Source organism: Botryllus schlosseri, chromosome 5, assembly GCF_051294905.1.
Source record: "Botryllus schlosseri isolate E-star chromosome 5, Bs_hap1, whole genome shotgun sequence".
Classification (NCBI taxonomy): domain Eukaryota; kingdom Metazoa; phylum Chordata; class Ascidiacea; order Stolidobranchia; family Styelidae; genus Botryllus; species Botryllus schlosseri.
In genome coordinates this window covers 27,617,204-27,642,936 of record NC_137240.1, presented here as the reverse complement: position 1 = coordinate 27,642,936, position 25,733 = coordinate 27,617,204, and the positions used below count along the sequence as shown (strand labels likewise).

Genomic DNA, 25,733 nt, shown 5'->3' with positions numbered 1-25,733 from the left:
ACTCTATAATTTATGTCCAGTAACGAAATAATTTTGGGCCCCTTCGAGCTCGCCCTCCCAATTGGGGGTTTGGAGTGCGGCAGTTACGTTCCTGTCAATAGACATGGAACCCATATTGTTCGACTAAAAGTTTATGTTTTGCAGGGTTGAAATTGGTACTTTGAACAAAGAAACCGGTTAAATCCCCTCTACTTACCTGGTCTGATCATACAGCCGGAAAATGGGTATTACAGCGGATGACGATCAGTGCACTTTCTGAATAATCTTGATCAGGGGATTAGTAATGTCTAGCGTGATTTTTTTGACACATTGGCTAGCCAGTTAATAAGGACAGACACTTTTTACCCGAGAATAGAGGGAAGTAACTTCCGTTGTACTACAAACTACAACAAATTTTAATTATTTTTATACCACAAAGAGTGATTTAACTACTGGAATTCTACATAGGTTCAGATTTCGGTAAAATAAAGTTTTCTCATGTAAACATATGTCAGTTCTCAAGACAAAAACGGTTTTTCAGCCCAAAATACTTCGCAAGGATGGACAGTTACAACCAGGAATGACGATAAGTAGTAAAATTCTAACGTTATGTGCTAAAATAATTTAATTTACATACATGAAGGCAAATTCTGTCAAAGTTTTTTAAGGTCCAAATTTTCCGTTTTTAGGTAAAAAAGAATCGCTTTAGTTATATTTAGAAATTGGGAATTTCTTAGTGAGCGTCACATATCAATTCCGAAGGCTTGCGTTCCGTACTATACATATCTTGGTAATATCGAAAATATCCATCTGATTATATAGCATCTTCTCGAGCTGGCTGGCTTTTATAATGACGATAGTGTGACGAATACGGGTTGTCAAAGTAATCATCTGTGGTAGACTACTAAAGTAAAAGCAGTGGCGTAAATTTATTCTCTGTTACAGGTAGTAGTAGTAATATCTAAGATATTTCAAAAGTACTGCCTGTGTAAGTGAAACACGAAGCACTCAATAGTACTCGAGAAAGTAATTTCAAAAAGTAGATTTTGTTGATACATAATTCTAGCAAGTCGATCGAAATTGCAGTTGCATTTTCACGACTAACTCAAAAGGTTTAAGGACACTAGAATTTAGTGAAATTTTCGAAAATATATTCAATTACGGTCATACAATGGCGATTTCGCCTTGTCGCTTTAAAGATTTCACTCGAAAAAGTGACGGAAACAAATCCCCAAAACTACATTTTCCTTTACAAAATTCGAAGTCTAAAGAGTAAGTGCTTTTGTATAAAAATTGCGAATTAGAAATGAAAGTAGTTAAAGAACATAATATTCTGAGTAAGCATGGTAAGTATGAACAAGTCACCGGAGTAGTACTTCGCTACTGACCGTCGCTGGAGACGACCAACGTAATTTAAGCAAGGCATATGAGTTGCTAACAATAGTCGAAGTGTGGAAGAAGATTAATGGAATAAGCCAACAGCGGTACGTATAGCCTCACAAGTCTTATCATATGAAATTCGGTTAAAAGAAACTGATTTAGTATGATTGATGATACACCAGTGTTGAGAATAAGTCACAAGTTTCCGAGTCACAAGTCAATCTCATTTTCATATTTTTGACTCCAGTCAAAAAGTGTCATTTTCAATTCACCACCGAGTCAAGTCCAAGTCGGGCAGCAAAGGGTATAATCCAAGTCACGGTGTTGAGACTAGATTCTGAATCCAAGTCTCAGTGCTCACTGTTCATTATAGACAGGGCATGGTATGGTATGGTATGGAAGTATGGTATGGTATGGATCGATATTTTGGTATGGAATATGGAACAATGCAAGTATGGTATGGAATGGAAGATTTTCATCTATGGTATGGAACGACATTTCCATACTTCCATACTTTGGTATTTTATACATTTTATCGTGATCTGTGCAAGCTTCATGAAGCGTACGTTGTTCGCTGTTCACGGAATACGATCGATTTTGTTATGTGTGAACGTGAACTATTGAACGCTGTGTAGGAACAAATAAGCGCAACGGTTTTATAAGAGCACTTGGAATTACATGATTTTGTGATGTAATAATGACAACAGTAATGTTGATCCCATTCAGTTATCCATGGTTGATCCGATATTCTACTGATATTAGTCTAGACACGACGTCTCCGAACATAGTCTATCATGTGACGCAATAATTGGTAATGTAGGCCACTCCAACTACCTTATTCCTTGAGTGACGACAGCTTACAAGCAATCATGATGAAAACGAACTAATTGCTCAATGTGATTGATAATTACATTTCCTCTGAAATATTGTCAGCGCTATTTACATACCGAGATATCTGATTGGTCATATTTCAAACGCTCTCGCATTAAGATTATAGATCAGGAAGTGGGGTAGATATAGTTTGGAATTCTCGCCACGCTAACCCCAACCAAATACTGTACTAATAATCACGCAGATCGCTGCATTATTGATCGCCTGCAGCTGGGATATTTTATGGGTGCGCCTATATTATAAATTATTTTGCCAATATTTACTTCAAACTTGCATGTGCCTCATCCCAATGTACCGGAAATGCGATGATATTCTTATGGAGCAGGGGCGGGCAACTACTCCAGTCGACGGGCCGGATATAGGAAAATTAAGTACTCGGCTGGCCGGACTGCTGAATCGATACATTATTCGCCCTTATATACAACGAATATATCGTATTTAATGAATGCATTTTAACGACAGCAATGTCACTTCAGAGGCACTTCTCGCCGATAATGACGAATACAATGAGGATTTGAGAATCGTATTGTCATAGGCGCCGCCATGTCTGCTTCTCTGTGATCAACTAACTCACGGTGCAATCCTTAATTAAGATTTCAAAACGTTTGATAAGCCCGGTGCCCAAAATTTACCAATATATCAATTTATTAGGGTTGAGTACATCGTAAATGCCAATAGTGCAAGTCTTCTCGCTTGAACGAACTTACGCGTAAGTTCCACTCTTGCACGCTGTGCAGTGCGCACACGTATATTAGGGCTCTTCAAAAATGACTTTTTTTCTCAAATCGTACTGGCTACTTGATAAAATTGTTAGGTGACCTAATTTAAGCCTACACACAAAATTTGGTTCAATTCCAGCCAGTAACCGCTTTGCTACAAGAGAAGAAAGTTTGTATTTATTATATAAAAATAAATATTAAAAAATTTGAAAATTTTCTGTTCACCCGATGAAAGCGTTAGGCTGTCTATAGGAACGATGCTCACCAAATTTGGTTCAATTCCAACCAGTGGAAGCGGAGTTATTGCCGTCGAAAAATTTGAATTTGAATAAAATAGTATTTACGGTGACCGATTCTTTGTTTATTTATTATAATTGTGCTCACCGTAAATACTATTTTATTCAAATCCAAATTTTTCGACGGCAATAACTCCGCTTCCACTGGTTGGAATCGAACCAAATTTGGTGAGCATCGTTGGAGTATTTGGTTGTATTAAGACCGCTAAGGCAATAGCATAGACCTAGCTACCGTAATTACTAGTAGATTTTCTGACGTACTTAGACTAACCTTTTCACTTAGGCTAATTTCCTTCTTCTACTTCCTCCTTTTCGTCGCCGTTGGATTTCTACTTCAACTTCGAGTCTCCTTCAGACTCATCCTTCTCCCTCTTGAGACTTGACTCCTCTTCGTGAGTCAGGTCTCAAGGAGTCTTTATCTACCTCTCCGAGAATTGACTCGTCTTCGTGAGTCAATCTCGGTTGAGTCTTTTCCCTCTTCAAGTCTTGACTCTCTCTTGAGTCAAGCCTCTCCTCTGTCTACGATACACGCCGTCCGTGTGTATCGTACGACCACTAATTACCTTATCTCGCACGATTGTCGTCTGTCTAGACCAGTGGTTCTCAACCTGGGGGGCGCGCCCCCCTTGGGGGGGCGTGAAAGCATTGAAGGGGGGCGCGAAGAAGCGGTCAACTGGAATTTATTTTCGCGCTCGGCGCGATTTGCTTCCATTTCACTCGTGTTTCTCTATATATAGACCTAATTTCATATTTTTAATTCTCTCATCAACACTCATAACCTTCCATGCCATCAAACAATCTGTAGGGGTTGCTAGCATCCCGGTTGGATTTTGTGATATGACGATAAGGGGGGCGCGATATTTTTCACTATCAAAAAGGGGGGCGTGACTAAAAAAAGGTTGAGAACCACTGGTCTAGACAGACATCGTACCATTCTGCCTTGCCGAAAGCGATACCATAGTTCCGCATTTACTGCAGCTTAAGCTTCTAAAAGACGATATACAGCCTTGAATTGAGACGCTACAAGCCTTACTAGGCCATACGTACGCAGAATTTCAAGTGAAATGGCATACGCAAGTGCTCTACGTAACGAAAAGTGGCATAGAATTACCTACGGGTATAGACCGAGATCGCTAGACATTGTCACACCTCTAGAAAGCAATGCAGCTGAAATAATAAATGCAATAATCAAACATCCTTTACTCAAGCATCAAACAAATGAGATAGCATCTATCTTTCAAATAGGTAGAGCTACCTATAACCTCTCCTTCCACAAGGAATCCCCAGTGGACGCCTTGATGGAATCTTTCCTGAGGAATACTGAAGATGGAATAAGAACGGAAAACGGCACCCTATATCTCCATAAACCGCAACATCCCGCGATACAAATAAATATCGGGGCTGTGCCCACAGAAGTGGAGAATGAGGAAGTAATACACAAGATCGAAGAACTAGAATGCGGGACGATACGAAACATCAAAATGATTTACCACAAAGGCACGAAAATACACAACGGATACCGCCAGGTGATCATAGACAACTATATCCCTGGCAAAATCCCAGCTTTCATATACTTAAGCAGGGCACCCTGCAAAGTATATCTCCCAGTCGACGAAGCAACAGACAAATGCTTTAGATGCCTTAAAGCAGGACACAATGCAGCAGATTGTCCGAACGAGACGGCGTGCCTAATCTGTAAAGAGTATGGCCACAGAAGAGACGCATGTCCACAAAATGAAAACGCTACAGAACAGATGAATAACCCAAACCAAACAGTAGAAGATACAATGCAGATAGAAAATGATGAACAGGCAACTCAGAACCCTCCATTAAGTCAGAACGAAGAAGTTATAGAGGAATCTGAGCAAGAAGAACCAGAACAAAAGGAAGACGAACTGCATGACTTCTTTAACCTGGCGGAGAGTTCGCCGCCGACTCCAGATAGAAGCGAACTGGACACAACGATAAAACCAAATGAAGGAATAGAATCTAACAGTGAAAATGAAAGCATACAACAAACGGACGATGAACTACATATAGTGACGAGCGAGGAAGACACACAAAAAAGTGCAAACACAGACAAGAATAAGTCAAAAAAGGCGAAGAAAATAACCAGCAGAACTGGCCAAACGGCAACACTTGCGAGAAGATTTGAAAGCGGACGCTTTACGGCAGAGGAGTTCTTTGGCAAGAACGTCTTCTCGCCCAATAAGCGGAGTAACAACGACCGAAGTCCAACGCTTATATCGGAAGGTGGTGCAAGGAGAAAACTTTTGAAGACAGACGACCTCAAAAATAAATCCTAAAACAAACCGACCACTGAACATGTCCCCTGGTCCGATTAAATGGCTTTTAACCTGCACTCACTTAACGTCAATGGCCTACGGGCACATTGGCAAAAAATAAAACGATTTTTGAAAACCGAAAAGAAGTGGGATATCATCTGCTTCCAAGAAACCCACAGAGTGGACGATAACACCATAAACAAACGGGCAGAACAAAACAACATTAAATACTATCCAAACCAAATCAAACCCAAAGAACAATGGACAGATAAAGAAGAAGGAAAGAAGCTATACTTTAGAGGCACCAGTATCCTCATTAAAAAAGAACTGGGAAAAAAGTACCACATAGGAAGCCAAATAGTTGTAGCGGATAGAATCCAGGCAATAACAATGACCGATATCGAAAACGGCAACACTATTAGAATCTTCAACGTATATGCTCCCTCCGACGTAGGAGCATATCAAACTAAATTCTATAAAGAGTTTGCCGACAAACTAGGAAAACAGACGGACCATACAATAATCTGCGGAGATTTTAACTGCGTAACAGACAAAATCGACTCGAAAATCAATGAAAATTTCAAACAGACACCTGCCGCTAAGGTATGGAAAGATCTTACGGACATAAATAGAATTAGAGATGTGTGGAGATGGCGAAACCCATATAAAAAACTATACACAGTTATGAAATCGCACCAATCGCGAAGAGTAGACCGAATCTATGCATCAGAAAACCTGCTCCCGCAGGTTAAAAGATGCATATACAAACTCAACAATGTGGCAGACCACATTTTTATGCAAGAAATACAAGTAGACGAACCACTAAACGTCACATGGGGAAGAGGACCATGGAAAAATGATACCAGACTCTACTCAGACGAAACCTTGTATAAAAAAATCAAAACAGCCCATCAAAGATGTACGGAGAAGAAAAGTAGCTTCGACAACGTGTATCAATGGTGGGACTATCTAAAGAAAAAACTAACCAAACAAATACAAGGCTTTGAGAAGAAAAAACACAGAGGAAAGAAGAAAGACCAACATCCTCAGAGATAACATAAATCGAATACAAAACGATGTAAACATGGCAGAAGAAGCCATAAAACAGATGAACGAACTCAAGAAGACCGAGAATGACAAAATAAGGTATCGATGCAAGCTGTACAAACTGAAGGATATAGAGGAGAACGAAAAACCCACGAAATATTTCTTTACCAAAATAGCCCAGCGAAGACAAAGTAAAATGATCGCTGCAGTACTAAACCAACAGGGCAAAGAACTAAAAACAAAAGAAGAAATAACCCAAGAGGTATACGAGTTCTATACAAATCTATGGGGAAAATCTCCGAGCGAGAATCCCCGCCTTCAAGAAGACTACATTGCAGAAATCGCAGGCCTTGAGGCGACTGAACAAGAACAAGAAGACCTCAAAAGCCAGATAGAAGAGACAGAGATCAAAACGATCCTAAACAAAATGGAAAATGGAAAGACCCCAGGGTCTGATGGGCTTTCTAAGGAATTTTATCAAACTTACTGGTCAATTCTTAAGAATGACCTACTAGAAGTGATCAATAACGCCTACTGCTTTGGAGGCCTGTGCCAAACATGGACGGGGGGCACAACTACAGTAATGTATAAGAAGGGAGAGCCAAAACTTTTAAAAAACTGGAGACCGATAACCTTACTAAACACCGACTATAAAATACTAACGAGCATCCTGGCAGTCAGATTAAAACCTATACTTCCAAATTTAATACTCGGGACACAAAAATGTGCGATTCGCGGACGGCAAATTACCGACATACTAAGAAACACGCAGGCAACAATCGAACATGCAACAGAAAGAAAGCAGAAACTACTCATTGTCAACTTGGATCAGGAAAAAGCATTCGACATGATCACTCACAAATACCTCTATAGCATACTTGAAAATTACAGGCTTCCCAAGCCCTTCGTCCAGTTGATAAAGAACATATACGATTCAGCGAAAAGCAGAATTCTAGTAAACGGTACCCTAACAGAACCCATTAACATCAAAAGGGGGATAAGGCAGGGATGTCCGCTGAGCATGTGTTTATATGCCATCAGCTGTGACCCCCTAGCCAGAAAAATAATGAAAAACGAAAAAATAAGACCTTTCAAAATCGGCGGGGAAAGTATAAAATTACAACAATACGCCGATGATATTACATGCTACCTTGGGAGGGAGGAGGATATCGAAGCCGTATTCAGAGAATTTCAAAAATATGAACGGGCAACCGGGCAAAAATTAAACCCAGCAAAAACAGAAATATTACACATAAACCCGAGAACAAGAACTAGAATAGGAAAATTCAAGAATCAGAAAAAAGAACGGATCAAAATATTGGGCCAATATTTCGGCAAAAACCAGTACAATCAAACTTGGACCGAGAACAGATTGAAAATAGTACGAACCCTGATGGCCTACAGGTACAGAAAATTGACCTGGATGGGAAAAAAAGCTATCTTGAACTCCTTGGCCACAACTAAAATCCTGTATAATGCCCGAGTCATACCACCGAAAAAAGAAGACCTGAAGGAACTCGAAAAAATATACTTTAAATTCCTATGGCTCCCCCACAAAATGGAGGCAATATCATGTAAAACGCTGATCGCCGAAAGAGAAAAAGGCGGACTCCGAATCCCGGATATTGAGTCACGAGTCAGAGCAGTAGAACTCGAAAAGATCGCGATACTCAAAAATCTGGAAAAACCGACCGAAATATGGCATAAATATGCCATATAGGGGAGATGTGGTACCGATGGATCAATAATCGGAAAATGATCGCTGACCCTGAAATGTTCAGCCGAAAACAGCAGATCTTTTGCTGGCTCAGCACTTCGATACAAGCTCTACCTATCGCGCACATATACATGAATATCCGTCTTCTCAAAAAATATTAATGGACGTTCAAAATTTGTTGCTCGAACGTGTCATCGGTCCCCACCCGGTGGGTCCGTTGACACACGACCCGGGGACCTATGACACATATACCCTAAAAAACTCAAATGTGACTACTTTTCTTTCTCAGTATTATAATCTAAGCTACAGCTAGCCAAAGAAGAATGTTTGGTCGCAACTGTCAAACAATAGAATAAATATAACCTCAAATGTTGTCATAAAATCACGTTTCGATATAGGCTCGGACTTATAAATTTGAGGGTGCATACATATTGCCTGAAAATTGAGAGTGTGACTTCCAAATACCTCGTTATAGCGATAAAACATCACATGCAATTATTACATAAAGATTTTCTATACGTAGGCATGTTTCATTTATTTCGTGATTAGTATGCTTGATTATTTTGCTTGATTTGGCTATTGTATCATCGGTCCCCACCCTACGAATTTTATACATAAATCGAAAAAAAGTCCACTCAAGGAAAGTACTGAAAAAAATAATAGGTGCCATTATATAGCCTGATACAAGCCCTACACTTCACAATGAAAATGATTGCTGGTTTGTTCGTGTTGAAGGTTACAAAGAAAAATGTATATGTCGATCTAAATTTAGTTTACACCCCCTAAAACAAAAATCATCTGTGAGAGACCCCATTGCTCGCGCACGTCGAATTTTTTTGTATGTGAGGAAAGATTTTGCCAGCATGCAATTGTAGACAAGTTGACGGAGTGCAATCATGGAATTATCATAGAGAATTTTCAAAGTATTTTCGGTCCCAGTGATCCATCGGTACCACATCTCCCCTATGAGGTCGGAACAAAAATAAAAGCCATCCGACCCAACCTCTACAATAATAACGAAAGACACAAATATCCTACACCAAAAAGTTGGGTGGATAGCATAGAATTGGCAAAAAAATCGGATGGAAAGAGGAAGAGTGGAGAGAGAGCTCCCACAAAGAATTGTATAAAGGAATAAAAAATCTCAAAGAAAATGAGATAGAACTCGGAACACAACACGGAAAGAAAATAAAATGGACAAAAATAACCAGAACCAAATGTTTTGGGAAGAATATAATAACTAGGGCGGTTTTTTTTTTGACATGTCAAAATTTGTCAAAATTTTGTCAAAATTGTAGCGTTAGGTCAAAATTTGTCAAAATTTTTCATGAAGTCAAAAAATTTTTGACGCTTGGGCAATTCCCTGCACAGACAACCGATGTTCCCACCACTACCTCTCCAAATCTCCTGAAATTTGGTACACGCACAGATGAGCAAATTCCAAACAGGATGAACTTTATTTTATGAAAATTGGACTTGGGGGTCAAAAGTTACGTCACTTTGAAAATTGACAATTTTCTGCTCATTTCGGGTCTGCACTTTCAGGTTTTATCAATGCAATATTCAAGAAGGTGTAGCTAGATGTTAGACGACAGTTGAGATACGGTACTTGGATTTATCTGAAGCTTGTCTGATCGTCTATATTTCCAAGTAAAATTTAATGCCCTGTAGGTTAGGGCCAAAGGTTAAATTGAGGGGGAATTTGGTCAATGGTCTAAAATCGGTCAGGCGTTACACGATTTAGACTGCGGATTGCTCAAAAACATATTAAAATATTTTGGAAAATAGGATCTTAAATGAAAGTTTGCTTCAAGGAGACTTCGTTCATAGCTGTTTGATTTTGGCTATTAGACTGTAAAGTGATGAAATTGCAGTTTCAAGAGCACACTTCATTTGCACATGGAAATGCAGTGGTAGTAGGGTGCGTTCGGACATCGAGTCTGGGGTGTGTGTGGACATCATGTCTGGGATGTGTTCCGACATCATGTCTTGGGTGTGTTCGGACTGTGTTGCCATTGAAACGTAGTGTCTGGGGTGAGCTCGGACTGTTTTGCCCCTCGGACATCGTGTCTGGGGTGGGTTCGGACAGTTTTGCAACTCGGACATCGGGCCGACGGTGTGTTCGGAATGTGTTGCCATTCGGACATCGTGTCTAGGGCGTGTTCTGACATCATGTCAGGGGTGTGTTAGGACTGTGTTGCCACTCGGGCATCGTGTCTGGGCGGGGGGGGGGGGGGGGGGGGTTCGGACATCATGCCTGGAGTGTGTTAGGATTGTGTTGTCAATCGGACATGGTGTCTGGGATATGTTTGTGCTGGGCCAGACATGCCTCAGACCTGATATCTGCGCACTATTTTTATCCAGACGTGCTCCGGAGCTGATGCCTGCGCACTAAATACCTTCAGGCATTGTCCGAAACGGATATCTGGACACAGACATGCGTCAGACGTGATGCCCACGTCCTAAACGACGCGTCTTTGCTGATATCTGCGATAGCTAGGTATATCCACAGTAGTGGTAGCTGAGTATATCCAAATTTACAGTAGTGATAGCTGAGTACATCCACAGCTATCACTACTGTGGATATACTCAGCTATCACTGATATCACTACTGTGGATGTGGATATACTCAGCTATCACTGCTGTAGACATACCCAGCAATTGCAGATATCAGCAAAAACCGCAAATATAGAGGTCATATATTGGTCAAATGTCGTTTAGGACGCGGGTATCACGTCTGACGCATGTATGTGTCCCTTAAGCCCGCAGATATCAGATTCGGAATATGCCTGGGGGTATTTGGTGCGCAGGTAAGAGCTACGACGCATGTCCACTGTCCAGATTAAAATAGTGGCAGATATCAGGTTTGAGGCATGTTTGGCGCATCACAAACATATCCCAGACTCGATGTCTGAGTAACAACACAGTCCGGACACACCACAGGCATGATGTCCGAACACCTTCCAGACACGATGTCCGAGTGACAGCACAATCCGAGTTCCCCCCAGATACGATCTCCGCGTTGCGAAACAGTCCGAACACACCCAAGACATAATATCTGAACACCCCCAAGACACGATGTCCGAGTTGCAAAACAATCCGAACACCTCAGACCTGATATTTGCGCACTATTTTTATCCGGACATGCTCCGGAGCTGATACCTGTGTGCTAAATACCCCCAGGCATGGTCCGAACCGGATATCTGCGCACTTAATAGCAGTGTTGGGATGACTCGAGTCATGACTTGACTCGAGTCACCTTTTTCGTATGACTTGACTTGACTCGAGTCACTTTGCTAAAATGACTTGACTTGACTTGACTCGGCGTATCAGAAATGTTGATTGACTCGTGACTCAGAGCAAAATTCACGAGTCAATTTCAAGTCATCAAGTAATCACTGTATCTTGCACATGTTCGCATGGTTCCCGAAACGCTGGTGTAACCCGTGAGAGCGACCAATCATTCAATGCTTGTGCGTTTACTGAGCAACATTGTTTTCTCACAAATAACGTGACCGAAAACGAAGTGATCGAAGCTTACGGCTTACGTTGTCGTAAACTAGTATAGTAAAGTAATTTGATAGCAAAATGTGTATTTCTGTTCTCTGTTCTGACCTTAACCAAACCTCTTGCTTTATTGAAATTAAAGTCAAACATAGTTTATATAGTTCTCAACCATTGGCGCAGGCTCGAATTGTACCATATCAATTTGTCAGTGGGTAATGTTTTTGCATCTTATATTTCGTTTCTCTGTTCTCTATTTTGGCTGGTAACTATAAACTGAGGTTATGCAATTATTTAGGTAGTTTAGCAGTTCTACGTATATGTGAGCGATACAGCGTGTATATTTAACTCTATATTCGTTCATCGGTTCAAAATCAATGACCACTCCATCTGTATATCGGACAGCTAAAAAAATGCAATCACGTAATCATGCCTCATACTTCGAAAAGGCAACTTGACTTGAATCGTGACTTGACTCGTGACTTGACTTGACTTGACTCGACTTGACTCGAGTCACCTCCAAAAACCGAGTGACTTGACTTGACTCGAGTCACCTTCGAAAATCGATTGACTTGACTTGACTCGAGTCAAAATGTGCAATGACTCGAAATGACTCGTGACTCGAAGGTAGTGACTTGATCCCAACACTGCTTAATAGACATAGACATGCGTCAGACGTGATGCCCGCGTTCTAAACGACGTTTGACCTAAGACCTCTATATTTGCGGTTTTTGTTGATATCTGCGATAGCTGAGTATATCCACTGTAGCGATAGCTGAGTATTTCCACATCCGCAGTAGTGACATCTGTGATAGTTGAGGTGAGTATATCCAGAGTAGTGATAGCTGTGGATATACACAGATATCACTACTGTGGATGTGGATATACTCAGCCATCACTACTGTGAATATACCCAGCTCTCGCAGATATAAGCAAAAACCGCAAATAAAGAGGTCATATATAGGTCACGCGTCGTTTAGTACGCGGGTATCACGTCTGACGTATGCCTGTGTCCACTAAGTGAGCAGATATCCGTTTCGGACAATGCCTGAAGGTATTTAGTACGCAGGCATCAGCTCCGGAGCATGTCTGGATAAGAATTGTGCGCAGATATCAGGTCTGAGGCATATCTGGCGCAGCACAAAAATATCCAGACACGATGTCCAATTGACAACACAATCCTAACACACTCCAGGCATGATGTCCGAGCCCCCCCCCAGACACGATGGTCGAGTAGCAACACACCCCTGACATAATGTCCGAACACGCCCTAGACACGATGTCCGAATGGCAACACATTCCGAACACACCCTCGGCCCGATGTCCGAGTTGCAAAACTGTCCGAACCCACCCCAGACACGATGTCCGAGGGGCAAAACAGTCCGAACTCACCCCAGACACTACGTTTCAATGGCAACACAGTCCGAACACACCCAAGACATGATGTCGGAACACATCCCAGACATGATGTCCACGCACACCCCAGACTCGATGTCCGAACGCACCCTACTACTACTGCATTTCCATGTGCAAATGAAGTGTGCTCTTGAAACTGCAATTTCATCACTTTACAGTCTAATAGCCAAAATCAAACAGCTATGAACGAAGTCTCCTTGAAGCAAACTTTCATTCAAGATCCTATTTTCCAAAATATTTTAATATGTTTTTGAGCAATCCGCAGTCTAAATCGTGTAACGCCTGACTGATTTTAGACCATTGACCAAATTCCCCCTCAATTTAACCTTTGGCCCTAACCTACAGGGCATTAAATTTTACTTGGAAATATAGACGATCAGACAAGCTTCAGATAAATCCAAGTACCGTATCTCAACTGTCGTCTAACATCTAGCTACACCTTCTTGAATATTGCATTGATAAAACCTGAAAGTGCAGACCCGAAATGAGCAGAAAATTGTCAATTTTCAAAGTGACGTAACTTTTGACCCCCAAGTCCAATTTTCATAAAATAAAGTTCATCCTGTTTGGAATTAGCTCATCTGTGCGTGTACCAAATTTCAGGAGATTTGGAGAGGTAGTGGTGGGAACATCGGTTGTCTGTGCAGGGAATTGCCCGCTTGCATTTTGTTTGTATCGTAGATTTTGCACTGTCGGTAAACTTATAATTTGATATTTTACCGCTGTTAGCCTATTTTATAGGCCTACCGTTGTAAACGGCTAATCGTCTGCTCATCGTGAATCATAAACGGTCAAATAAAACAAATAATAGGTAGACATGGTGTTATGGTCAACGTACCGCAAGATCCTAACTGAAGAAAGACTTCTTGTGCATTGCATCATTCTTATGTTAAGAAGCGCATGATGAAAATTTGTGATGTAGACCAGTGGTTCTCAACCTTTTTTGCCTCGCGGACCGGTAAAATTTCAAAAAATGTCTGGCGGACCGGTGAACTGTCAAAATTGAAATGAAGCCAAAATGTAAAGTATGCAACCGTTTTTTGCAATTATATGATGCTAGAGAGTGACATTTAGAAGGTTTTGATCGTATTTAATTATATTCATGATGGCATCCATTTGATTTTATGGTAGTGAGTCTGCCGAGTCGAGGTAAAATTGCTTTGTCCAGATAAACGTGCTACCGCCGAGAGTCGTTTACAGAATCGTATCGGAGTCGAACTAAGCACCTTGTCGTCCTACCTTGCTGATTGCCCACTGACACCAGACGCAAACTACTCTGGCAACTACGAATACAATGCGTGCCGCAAGAAAATTCATTACAGCAGCTATGCCGGCCATCCGCAAATCCGGGCCGAAAAAGCACTTCGTCAGCCAACCCCCAAAAACGTTGGTCTTGGGGCCCCCACAATTCGATAAACCAAACTTCCGTGGGCTTCGCCACAAGACCCTACGCTTGGGTGGATGCTTTCACCTGTACTTGTGATCACATTCATTCTACTCAGCGTAAGCAGAGAGTTTACGTAGGTTATCGCGACAATAGCGAAAATTTCCGATCATTCACGACTGAAGCGGTTTTCTCGCGGCCGAATTTTTGGCCCAAATTTCGAAGTCCCATATGTTAACTTAAACTTCGTTATGTGCGGATACGTCGTGGTGCGGTAATGGCTGACGCCGAAATGCCTAGAAATCATGCGTATTTCACGGAGAAGGGCGCCTAATAAGCAAGATATTTAAGGACACTAAATCGTGCAACGCCCGAAACAAAAATTGAAAAATGTTGGCAAAAGTTTCAAATAAAACGCTATGATTTATGTTTATTTGCGAAATAATTTCGGGCCCTTTTCAAGCTCGGCCCCTCTCCAATTGGGCAGTTTGGGGTACCCCAGTTACGGTCCTGCACAAAACAAATGAATCGAAAACCAATGATCAAACTGCGCTGTTTAGCGATGAGTGAGCTCGTATCTGTTCTGTATTTGTCGCTCGCATGTCGTCAAACGACTTGAACTTCAAGTCAAATCGAACATGTTTCCAGCCCTAATGTTAACTCACGAAGTTTTGAATCAGTTTAAAACTAGATGTCTTATTTATTTTATCAAAGGAAAAGCCTTCAACATTGTGTCTTGAAATTATAAAGTATAAAATTGTAATGTACCTCGCGGACCGGCAGGAATGTCGTCGCGGACCGGCACCGGTCCGCGGACCGGCGGTTGAGAACCACTGATGTAGACAACATTGTCAGAGTGAAGCAACACGGTGTGTCACAAGCACCAGCAGTGTACGTACATCTTGAGTGTTGTCAGCCAACAACTGCTGCTGTTGAACGTCCTTGGCAAGCTTCTTAGTAAGGACGTGCACTTTCTACCCAAGAATGTAGGAAAGTATCTTTCGTTGTACGACAAAATATTTTAATTATTTCTACCATAATACATATTGTAACCACTGGAATTCTTCATAAGGCCAGATTTCGTTAAAATATTGTTTTTTTCATGTAAAAAGTTGCCTGTTTCTAAGCCAAAAACGCTTTTTCAGGCCAAACTACTTCGTTGGGACAGTAAGATCCAACCAGAAATGAAGATAGGACAGTAAGATCCAACCAGAAATGAAGATAAGTGGTGCAGTTTTAACATTATGTGGGAAAACACCTAATTTGCATACGTTAGGTCAAAATTTGGTCAAAATTCAGTTTTTTAGGTCAAAAAAAGTCAAAATTCAGTTTTTTTAGGTCAAAATTTTCCTTTTTTCAGGTCAAAAAAAAAACCGCCCTAATAATAACTAATAGTGAAATGATCATAAATTATCGGGCGGCACATGACGGATACATATTCGGACAGAAAAAAAGAAGACGGAATATAACAGAGGACAAAAATGGCAGGAAATTACTCCTGAACTGCAAATTTTGTAATTCGAGTAACGACTGTGCAAAACATATATTCACTGATTGTGAATATATTGCAGATATTAAAGAAAAAATCGAAAAAACGCTAGGACTCGAACTAGACCAGTGGTTCTCAACGTGGGCGATATCGCCCCCCAGGGGGCGATTTGGCGATCTAGGGGGGCAAAAATGACGAAGGGGGCGATAGGGGGGCGATGACGCGTCAAAACGGCTGACCTTTTTTTTTTTTTTTTTTTTTAGTCATCCACCTAGCAATTCGGAGAGAGCGGTGAAAGATGACCTTTTTTTTTTTTTTTAGTCAACCCGCCGGTGATTACAGTCTGTATGCCCAATTATCGGTGCACAAAATTTGGGGGGCGATGATCGGTGTTGACCTTGAAAAGGGGGCGATGGGTCGAAAAAGGTTGGGAACCACTGAACTAGACAATGACTCAATAATGTACAACACCGGAAAGGAAAAAAATTAACTGGATCATTGCATCGATTATGAAAAAGACGATAATAAACCTGAAGATTGCTCTCGATATTGATAACAAAAAAATAGAAAATGAAGAAAATGAAGGATTGGAGATGAAAATCCTACGAAAAGTCAAAAAACGACTAGAAAACGTAGAAAACAACAAACACGTATCAAAAATAGTCGAAAATATAGAGAGAAAACTCGATAGAGTAGGAAAATAACAAAGAGGAAAAAAAGAGGGCCCAAAATGGGGAGGAAAATAGAGACCAAAACCCCCCCAAAAAAGTAAGCCACGGGAGAACCAAATTTCTCCCGTTGAGATGCGTCAGGGTAGTAACTACTGAGAAAAAAAAACCATTACATTAATTTAAATACTGTTCAACCTCCTTAGTTATAAAAAATAAAAAGAAGAACTTCAAAACCCCCAGACCGGAGCAGGCACCTAAACCAGATGTAGAGAGGGCCTGCGATGGTCTGGGTTTCCGGAGAGCCGCAAAAAAAAAATGAGCATCGTTTCTATAGACAGCCTAACACTTTCATGGGGTGAACAGAAAATTTTCAATTTTTTATTATTTATTTTTATATAATAAATACCAACTTTCTTCTCCTGTAGCAAAGCGGTTACTGGCTGGAATTGACCCAAATTTTGTGTGTAGGCTTAAATTAGGTAACCTAACAATTTTATCAAGTAGCCAGTACGATTTGAGAAAAAAAGTCATTTTTGAAGAGCCCTAACGTATATAATAACTAGGGCGTTTTTTTACCTAAAAAAGGGAAAATTTTGATCCAAAAAATCAAAATTTAGACTTTTTTGACCTAAAAAACTCAATTTTGACCTAACGTATGCAAATTAGGTGTTTTCCCACATAATGTTAAAATTGTACCACTTATATTCATTTCTGGTCGGAACTGACTGTCCTAACGAAGTAGTTTGGCCCGACAAAAACGTTTTTGGCTTAGAAACAGCAGGCAACTTTTTACACAAAACAATATTTTAACGAAATATGGCCCTATGAAGAATTCCAATACAATGCAATACTGTATTATGGTAGAAATAATTAAAAAAATTTGTAGTACAACGAGAGATACTTTCCTACATTCTTGGGTAGAAAGTGCATGTTCTTACTAAGAAGCTTGCCAATAGGACGTTGAACAGCAGCAGTTGGTGGCTGGGACACTGAATTTGTGCGTACACTGCTGGTGATACACTGTGTTGCTTCATTCTGACAATGTTGTCTACATCACAATTTTTCATCATGCGCTTCTTCATATAAGAATGATGCAATGCGCAAGAAGTCTTTCTTCAGTTAGGATATTGCGGTACGTTGGCCATAACACTATGTTAACCTACTTATTTTATTTGACCGTTTATGATTCACAATGAGCAGACAATTGACAGTAGGCCTATAAAATAGGCTACAAGCTGTAAAAGATCAAATGATAAGTTCCAGTTGCATCTACGATGCAAATGAAATGCAGACGTCAAAATTTGTTTGACTTTTTGAAAAATTTTGACAGATGTTGACCTAACGCTACAATTTTGACAAAATTTTGACATGTCAAAAAAAAACGCCCTAATGATAACATACAGCCACTAAAATTTGACGTTATGACAGGTAGTGGGGAATCTCGGCAGACTGGGGCCGCGGGCCACATTATCATGTGAGACGGGAAACTGTCCGCGGGCCGGACAAAATCTCGTCGCGGGCCACAGGCGGTATGTTGCCCGTCCCTTTTATGGGCGGTCCTAAATAACAATCTGCGGACCATCTCATTTTGCTCGAGGAAGCTGTATAGTAGACGTAGGCTACACGTCACCTCACCACAACAGACTCTGTAAAACTATTACCAGGAATTAGATTCGCATCATGGCTAGTTTAAGCAATAATGACATCCGAAATATCAATATCGGTAATACAGGTGCTAGTAAATGTACTATACTTATGATATCGAAGTATTTGAAAGTATGGAATATGTATCAAGTATGGTATGGAACAATGTTGGTATGGTATGGAAAATTGCAAGTATGGTATGGAGAGAGGAAGGCAAGTATGGAGTATGGGAAATCCTTGTTCCATACCATACCATACCATGCCCTGATTATAAAGCCTATTTCCGGTCCTGATACACAAGACTTGAATCAAGCCATATAGAATGTCTCAAGACATTCTGGAGTCATGTGATTTGGTCGACTCATGCGAACAATACAAGTCGAATAAATACACAAATTCGGGCCGAGTCATTTCGCATTCTAAAGAAAATGACTCGTGTCAAGACGCGTCAACGAACAATTGCGACTCGAGTGTGGATCGAGTCAGCACAACGAGAGAGAGAGAGAGTCTTTATTTTCATCAAACCAAAATACATAACACACGGCAGTGGTGGTGGTACAGAAAATATGCATGCACAGTATTCGGTATTAGATAGGAATGATCGATAAGACCGTGAAGGTCATCTAATCTGATCACACCAGCATCAAACAGGTACACTTGACTCTAAACAGTCTGGCTGTAAAAAATGTTACAGTAGTTAAAAAAAAATAGAAGTAAAATTAAACGATTGTGGCAAATGATCAATGTCTGGGCGAGGCAGGGCAACAGTGTTAGTGTAACGATAAGAGGTGATCAAGTAAGGCTTTTTTGAATCTATTATAGGGCAATTCACGGATATGTGGTGGTAATGCATTCCAGATGATAGGTCCCGAGTAGTCGATGGACCTCTTAGTTAAGTTGCTATTGGGTGGGGGTAAGTAGATATTTCCTTTAGACGAGGATCTCGTGTAATGGGAGTGGACATTTTTAGCAGGCATGAAAAAGTCATCAAACACAGGAGGCAAACTATAGGAAAAATATTTGTGAATGACTTTTGATACTTCGAAGCGATATAGGTCGTCAACGAAATATATATCAAATATTTAATGTCACACTGCTGCATCCGTTTCGGCTCAAAAGGTCCCTGGCCTACGTAGAAACCGAAATTGCGATTTAATCCTGATGAATCAAATTCCAACTTCCGCGTTTACAGTACAATCTCTTGTATTCCTCACAATGCATACCCAGGGCTGATGCCAGATTACGACTATAACAAAGGAAACATATAGAAATACGCGAACTTGTATCGTCGCTAGAGCCACTGTTTCAGGGGAGTATAACTGCATTCAACCGGCCAATCATCTGAGTTTTGTCAATTCCATTGTTTCCGAATAAAGGTCTTTCTAGAATGGAGCCTCTTTATAGTAATATATTGTAATATAATATCACGCGTATAGGCTTGGTAATAACTAATAAGGTAGGCTTACTATACGTCCTCTTAAGAGGATTTGTCCTCTTTTTTGACTTTTTTAAAGTGTCCTCGGAGGACGGCCTTTTGTCCTCTTTTTTGAGATTTTGTGCTCTTTTTTGAAAATTTAGGTAAGATTTAGAGGAAATTGCGAGTGACATGCCTCAAAGTAGCGCAGAAGTGAAGCTCCGGCGGGTATTGCGAAGGAGAAAACGGTGAATTTAGCTCTGAGCGAAATGAAGACCTTTTTTTTTTTTTTTAGTCATCCACCTGAAAAACGTTATTTTGAGCTCAGAGCGGATATGATGACCCTTTTTTTTTTTTTTAGTCAACCGATCACGAAGTGGGAAAAATTTATCGGTTTTTGAGAATTCTTCTCCAGTTTTGCATGTCTGAAATTTCTGAAAAAGTGTCCTCTTTTTACATTTCCAAAATATGGTAAGCCTATAATAAGGTATTCAAGTGAAAAACGAGGGCATGGATTTTGAGGTACCATTTTAGAATCATTTGACTAATCCGGCCCGCGAGCGATTTGAAGGTCTGAATCCGGCCCGCGGCGCAAGGTGAGTTTGACACCCCTGATCTATAGTATATACCAATAACCATTGAAGGGTTATCAATTTTCCTTCACTCATCCCTGACGACATCTGAGACACTGCCTCACGTGCCTCCCCTAACCCCACGTCACTGACGTATCGCACGGTGGTTATGGACTGCGGTAGTGACCATGGTTGGCTCCACCTACCCATGTGGGCATAAAAATACGGCGCAGACTACGAATCCCATATATTAGTGCTACCATGCGTCACGGATGTTCAATTGTGACGTAACAGTGGATTGGCCTGTATCGCTCTTTGGGAGTCACAATTCAAAATATTGGGTCAATATGGCTCTTCGGTCGAAAAGGGTTCCCGGTATATGGTCATGGCTCATCACGCTACTCGTCGTGAAATATTTGGAAATTCTTGTTACTTGACGTTGCAAGCTAGTATGTGACAAACAAATATCCACACCAGGTTGAAGTCTCATGTGATCGCGGAGCGTTTGTATACATTTGCTTCGGGTATATATACATACGGTAACGACATTCACAACATTGCATTGAGTTCTGCGAATGTATGTGATCGGAATACAGACTTTAGCTCTACATATGCAACATAAGGTAGCTTTACGCGATTTGCCATCGGGATATACATTATCGATATCCAGACAAATTCAACGATTGTCATGGTGGCTGTTGGATTTCAATTTGGGTTTTGTTGCATTACATGAAATTCTATTATAATAATACGAGGATTTCAAGAAATACCTATTCGTTTTTAAGTTTTGAAATAAAGCATAGACAGACAACCATGTATGTTCGGGAAACTACCGCAAGCGCGTTTCTGCTTCTGCTCTGCGTCAGTCAGGTACAAATTTACAAAATGTTGACGTTAGATCACTGTATTCTAAAGCGACGACAATTGCCTTCTTACAGGCAGCAAAAGTTCCAGAACAGCAAGGTATGTGATGATATACAAATGCCTGAACACAGAAAAGTATCTTCGTTCCGGACAATATTTTCCGAACTGTACCCGAAACAAATCAAAAAATTACGTTTTTGGCACCATCTTCACCGATAATGTCTGAAGTAGGGACGTCTACTTATAGTCCAGCTACCTATAAATGAGACGGGATTGAAACGATGCGCGGTATTTACACCTATGCTGTACCCAAAGTGAGAGAGCGAGAGAGAGAGAGAGAGAGAGAGATGCAGACTTAACTCGCTTTCATGCCTTGCCATCAGTCTTCTACAACTCATACAGACCTATTTAGTTGTTAGTATAAGATGGCTGATTCTTAACGATGGATGCCTGCGCATATTGGTGTTGTCGAAATGATATTAACTACGAGGTCACCACCACTGTGGGTGAATCTGCGTCGCAATTTCAGATTTTAGCACACAATGGTCATGGTCAATGAACGATTTTGTGTGATAGTATCCGGCCGCCTGATCAATATACAGTACCAGATTTGCCACGGCACTGCGTCTGCGAATCTGCGTCGCAATTTCGGATTTTAGCACACAATGGTCATGGTCAATGAACGATTTTGTGTGATAGTATCCGGCCGCCTGATCGATATACAGTACCAGATTTGCCACGACACTGGCAAAACTGACAATATATGGAAAATTCGCGTATTCCATATCGAAATTTCGTTATATATACTGTACCGAGGTGATTAATATCCGACCAACGTCGAACTTTTCATTGTGATCAGATTTGGCTTTGTGACGCAACCATGCTGTGCGGCTCCTTCTCCGGAGCTGCAAAGCTCGAGGCTGATTTTAGGGGATTTCAGGGCCATGAACAGAATGAAATTTATATTTCCGTAATCAATATGGCAGCAGCTTTCCATTGATACCCGTTTTATAGAATTAACACTCGGCAACCCGGTCAAAAATGGCCGAAAATTGCCTTTGGTCACATGGAAAGTATGACGTAACCCAAATGTAACGAGTAGTTCAATCTAGCTGTGTCCAGCACCGTAACTGCCGCACCCCAAACCCCCCAATTGGGGGGGGCCCGAGCTCGAAGGGGGCCCCAAATTATTTCGTGAATTAGCATAAATTATAGAGTATGTTTTGAAAATTTATGCAATATTTTCCAAAAATTTTCGCGCTGCGCGCGATTTAAAGTTGCCAAAAATCTTGATTATTTGGTACTCTTCCCCCAAGAAAAAACATGCAAGATTTATAGAAATGGATATATCGGAGTTGGCCATTAATACGCCACTACGCACCAAGATATATAACGATTTAGGACTTATTACATGCGACTCCAAGAAGTGTGCCAGAACGATCGGCAGCACGAAAAGATTGGCCGAAACAGACTGCCCTTACGCAGACCGAAAACTTCGTTATATATACAAAATAATAGGTTTAATTGTCCATATGCGCCTAAATGACTGGCGCCATATGTTGCTTCCTGTCTTTGCAATCTGAACCTCAGAAGACAAATACCATCCAGCAGGAAAAAAATATATGCCTGTGAAGAAATACCAATTTGAAATCGTGTGCGTCTTTTAGTTTAGTACGTTTGAGCGATTCTATATTTTTGATATAGCAGACAGGAGGTCACGAAATAAAATCATGTAACGAAGTCATACCAACGGGTCCGTCCGAAGATGTTTAATTAATATTTACGGGCCCTACAGTTTCAGGTAAATCTGATAACGTGAGCAGAGAGGACAAGATATTGATAGCAATATATTAGCAATTCCCGATCTTATTGACCGATTGTATCATGAATTATCGAAAATTTTCGCGCTTCGAGCTGGCTCACTAAACAGTGCAGCTAATTTCGTGGCAAAAGCGAACACTGTGATGAGGGGGTCGGTTTATCACCCTATGAGACCCCCCAACCCAAGTTTTTGTGGGGGGGGCGAGGCTGACGAAGTGCTGTTTCGTTCCTGCCAACGGGTATACGCCCGAAGTTGTCTAATTATTATTGGGCGGTCCTACGTTTTAAAACATACCTCGCTCAGCTCTACCGGTAAATCTGATTACGTGAGCAGGGAGAGGATCAAAATTGATAGCAATATATATGTAATTCCCGATCATATTGCCTGATTTAATCATGATTTACTGAAATTTTTCGCGCTTTGCGCGTCTAGGCGGGAAAAGCTGATTCACCAAACGTTCCCCCAATGCAGATGTGAAATAGCGTCAAAAAGCGGACAGCCAAAGGGGGGTCTGGGGGGCGAAGCCCTCCAGAAGTTAGGTTTATCACCCTATGGGGGGCCCACGGCCAACGTTTTGGGGGGGGGGCCTGACGAAGTGCTGTTACGGCCCTGGCTGTGTCCACACCATCTCGGACACTATGGTGCCATCGCACTCAGGTCGAGCATTCTAAACCCGACCTGCGAGATGAATTTTATTTTCCACAATCTCAAAACTGTTTTCGGGTTCAATCGCAGGCCGGGACGCACCAAATGATAGCTGTTCAGTAAAACTAGTATCGGTGACTTCCCCGCTCGCGTTCAGGATTTAGTCACGGGATAGCTTGAAGGGATTGTTTGTGACATTCATGGTGTTTTTCGAATACAATGATCCTTTGCGCCAGGCCGATATTCTTGATTATGATCCCGTATCTGCCGTCTTGTATTGCATGGCCCAGTTCTATGCTTCTTCAAGACACCGCTGACGCCGATCACATGGTGAAGAGGGGCCTAGATAAACCTCCAACGCTTGCAAAGGGATTAACGGATGGGTAATCCAAGACTTATAAATCCTTACAAAGCTATATCTGCGCCTTCCTTGTACAGCGGCATATGTAGGCTACATCGTGCACGCATGGTATACATATACACAGATCATGTGCATATCGGTGTCAGTATATATGCCACAAAACACCAAAGACAAAAATACAAACTTCTTATTTTCCAATGTTACAGACAGAGAGCTCCCAGAAAAACTAGACTTTCTGGAAATCAACAAAGGTAAGATTAATGGGTGATGCATTGGCGATCGATTTCGGATATGTCACTTGCAATTCTTTTATACGCAGGATTGAAGGGTTTGATTGGAGGAGATATAATGCCGACGAAGTCTTCAACGAGAAACACGATAGTTGCTGAATCCTATTTTTGGCCATCCACTTCCATACCTATCAATTATGGGCTTGGCCTCTCGCTGGAGGTAAAATATCATTGCTGTAATAACAAATAGCATGCGCCAATTCGCACTGCTCAAGCAAGTGGTTCTTTTAGTAACCATTATTTGTTAACCTATTTTCGCTGAGCCAGAAGAATATAGATCTGCCACATTACACATCTATTACATTATTATATAACACAAAATGAATTGTGCAATTGTGCATCAAAAACAGTGTTAAAAAGAACAAAGCCGTTAATATATGAATTTCAAACAAAAGAAAAAGATTATGCGAATATGTAGCCTACTGCAAATCAATGTTAGTGCATAAGTCGAGTATACGTGACTTGACCACCGACGAACCTCTGAGACTGGCTCAGTGAAACTCTGGGGTTTTCGTGCACCCCGGATGGGAACCACTGTCTAAACCACTCCATCCAGACCAGCATCTTCAAGGATTCTGCATCCGTAGTGGAAGCTTGTAATGAGCAGTATATGGCTATCTCGTGGTCGACTACATTGTTTGCTCAAGTGTTTGCACTGTGCATCGTGCATAGCCACGAAAATTGAATAACGCACGTGGTCAAATATGTATGCCTTGTCTATGCTCCTGCTCTACTGTAATGTGTACGCAACTGACCAAAAGGCTATTTATCGGGAACAAACGAAATTTTGCTGGGTGGGAGTAATGTCGACTCAATGGACTAGTTCTGCTGGTATATAAATCAGTTCCTCGTATCTCGTATTAAACAGTCTCCTGAAGTTTAATTTCTCATAGTTCGGCGTTGCCTGAGAGCAAATATATTGGGATTGATGAATCAAGCAAATATTTGTTTACTGACAACCTTATGAGGGTAATCCCAACAGTGATGGCATGATATCAGCAAGTCATAATTTATGTTGGCCTATGCCTGTGTTGTATAAATCTGCATTCTGATGAGCTGAAATAAGACTAAGAGCAGGCATATTTTCGTAAGTTAAGATTGGATTCGGTGCGTGACGCGAGTTGCAATATTCCCCAACATCATTTCACCACTGCGTTTACGATTTTTTTGGATTTCAAAATTTAAAATTTTTGGGACCGCTTCGGATTTTGAATTGAGAAAAAGTTACTCATTTATATTTTTTCTATATCATTTGTCATGCCGATGTGTCACCTCGAATGCCGTCGAGCGCATCAACATTGACAGATGATAATGTAGATGATCCGACCTGGCTTTTTTGTCCG

The 25,733-nt window shown here is 41.0% G+C and overlaps 3 protein-coding genes across 4 annotated transcripts in view; 2 read left to right on the top strand and 1 right to left on the bottom strand.

Annotated features, from left to right (window-relative positions):
* LOC145439906 (peptidyl-prolyl cis-trans isomerase-like) overlaps positions 1-25,733 on the bottom strand; it is a 362,730-nt gene that overhangs the window by 67,242 nt on the left and 269,755 nt on the right. The gene's annotated exons all lie outside the window — the stretch shown is intronic.
* Positions 3,451-25,733, top strand: part of LOC145439892 (meprin A subunit beta-like) — a 233,110-nt gene continuing 210,827 nt past the window's right edge. The window contains exon 1 of the mRNA XM_080317553.1: positions 3,451-3,468. The gene's annotated coding sequence lies outside the window, so the exon portion shown is untranslated. The remainder of the gene's footprint in view (positions 3,469-25,733) is intronic.
* Positions 20,974-25,733, top strand: part of LOC145439893 (meprin A subunit beta-like) — a 29,297-nt gene continuing 24,537 nt past the window's right edge. Inside the window, exons 1-4 of the mRNA XM_080317554.1 lie at positions 20,974-21,278; positions 21,347-21,371; positions 24,307-24,351; positions 24,420-24,550. Of these exons, the coding sequence (XP_080173680.1) occupies positions 21,138-21,278; positions 21,347-21,371; positions 24,307-24,351; positions 24,420-24,550 (342 nt within the window). The 5' untranslated portion in view covers positions 20,974-21,137. The remainder of the gene's footprint in view (positions 21,279-21,346; positions 21,372-24,306; positions 24,352-24,419; positions 24,551-25,733) is intronic.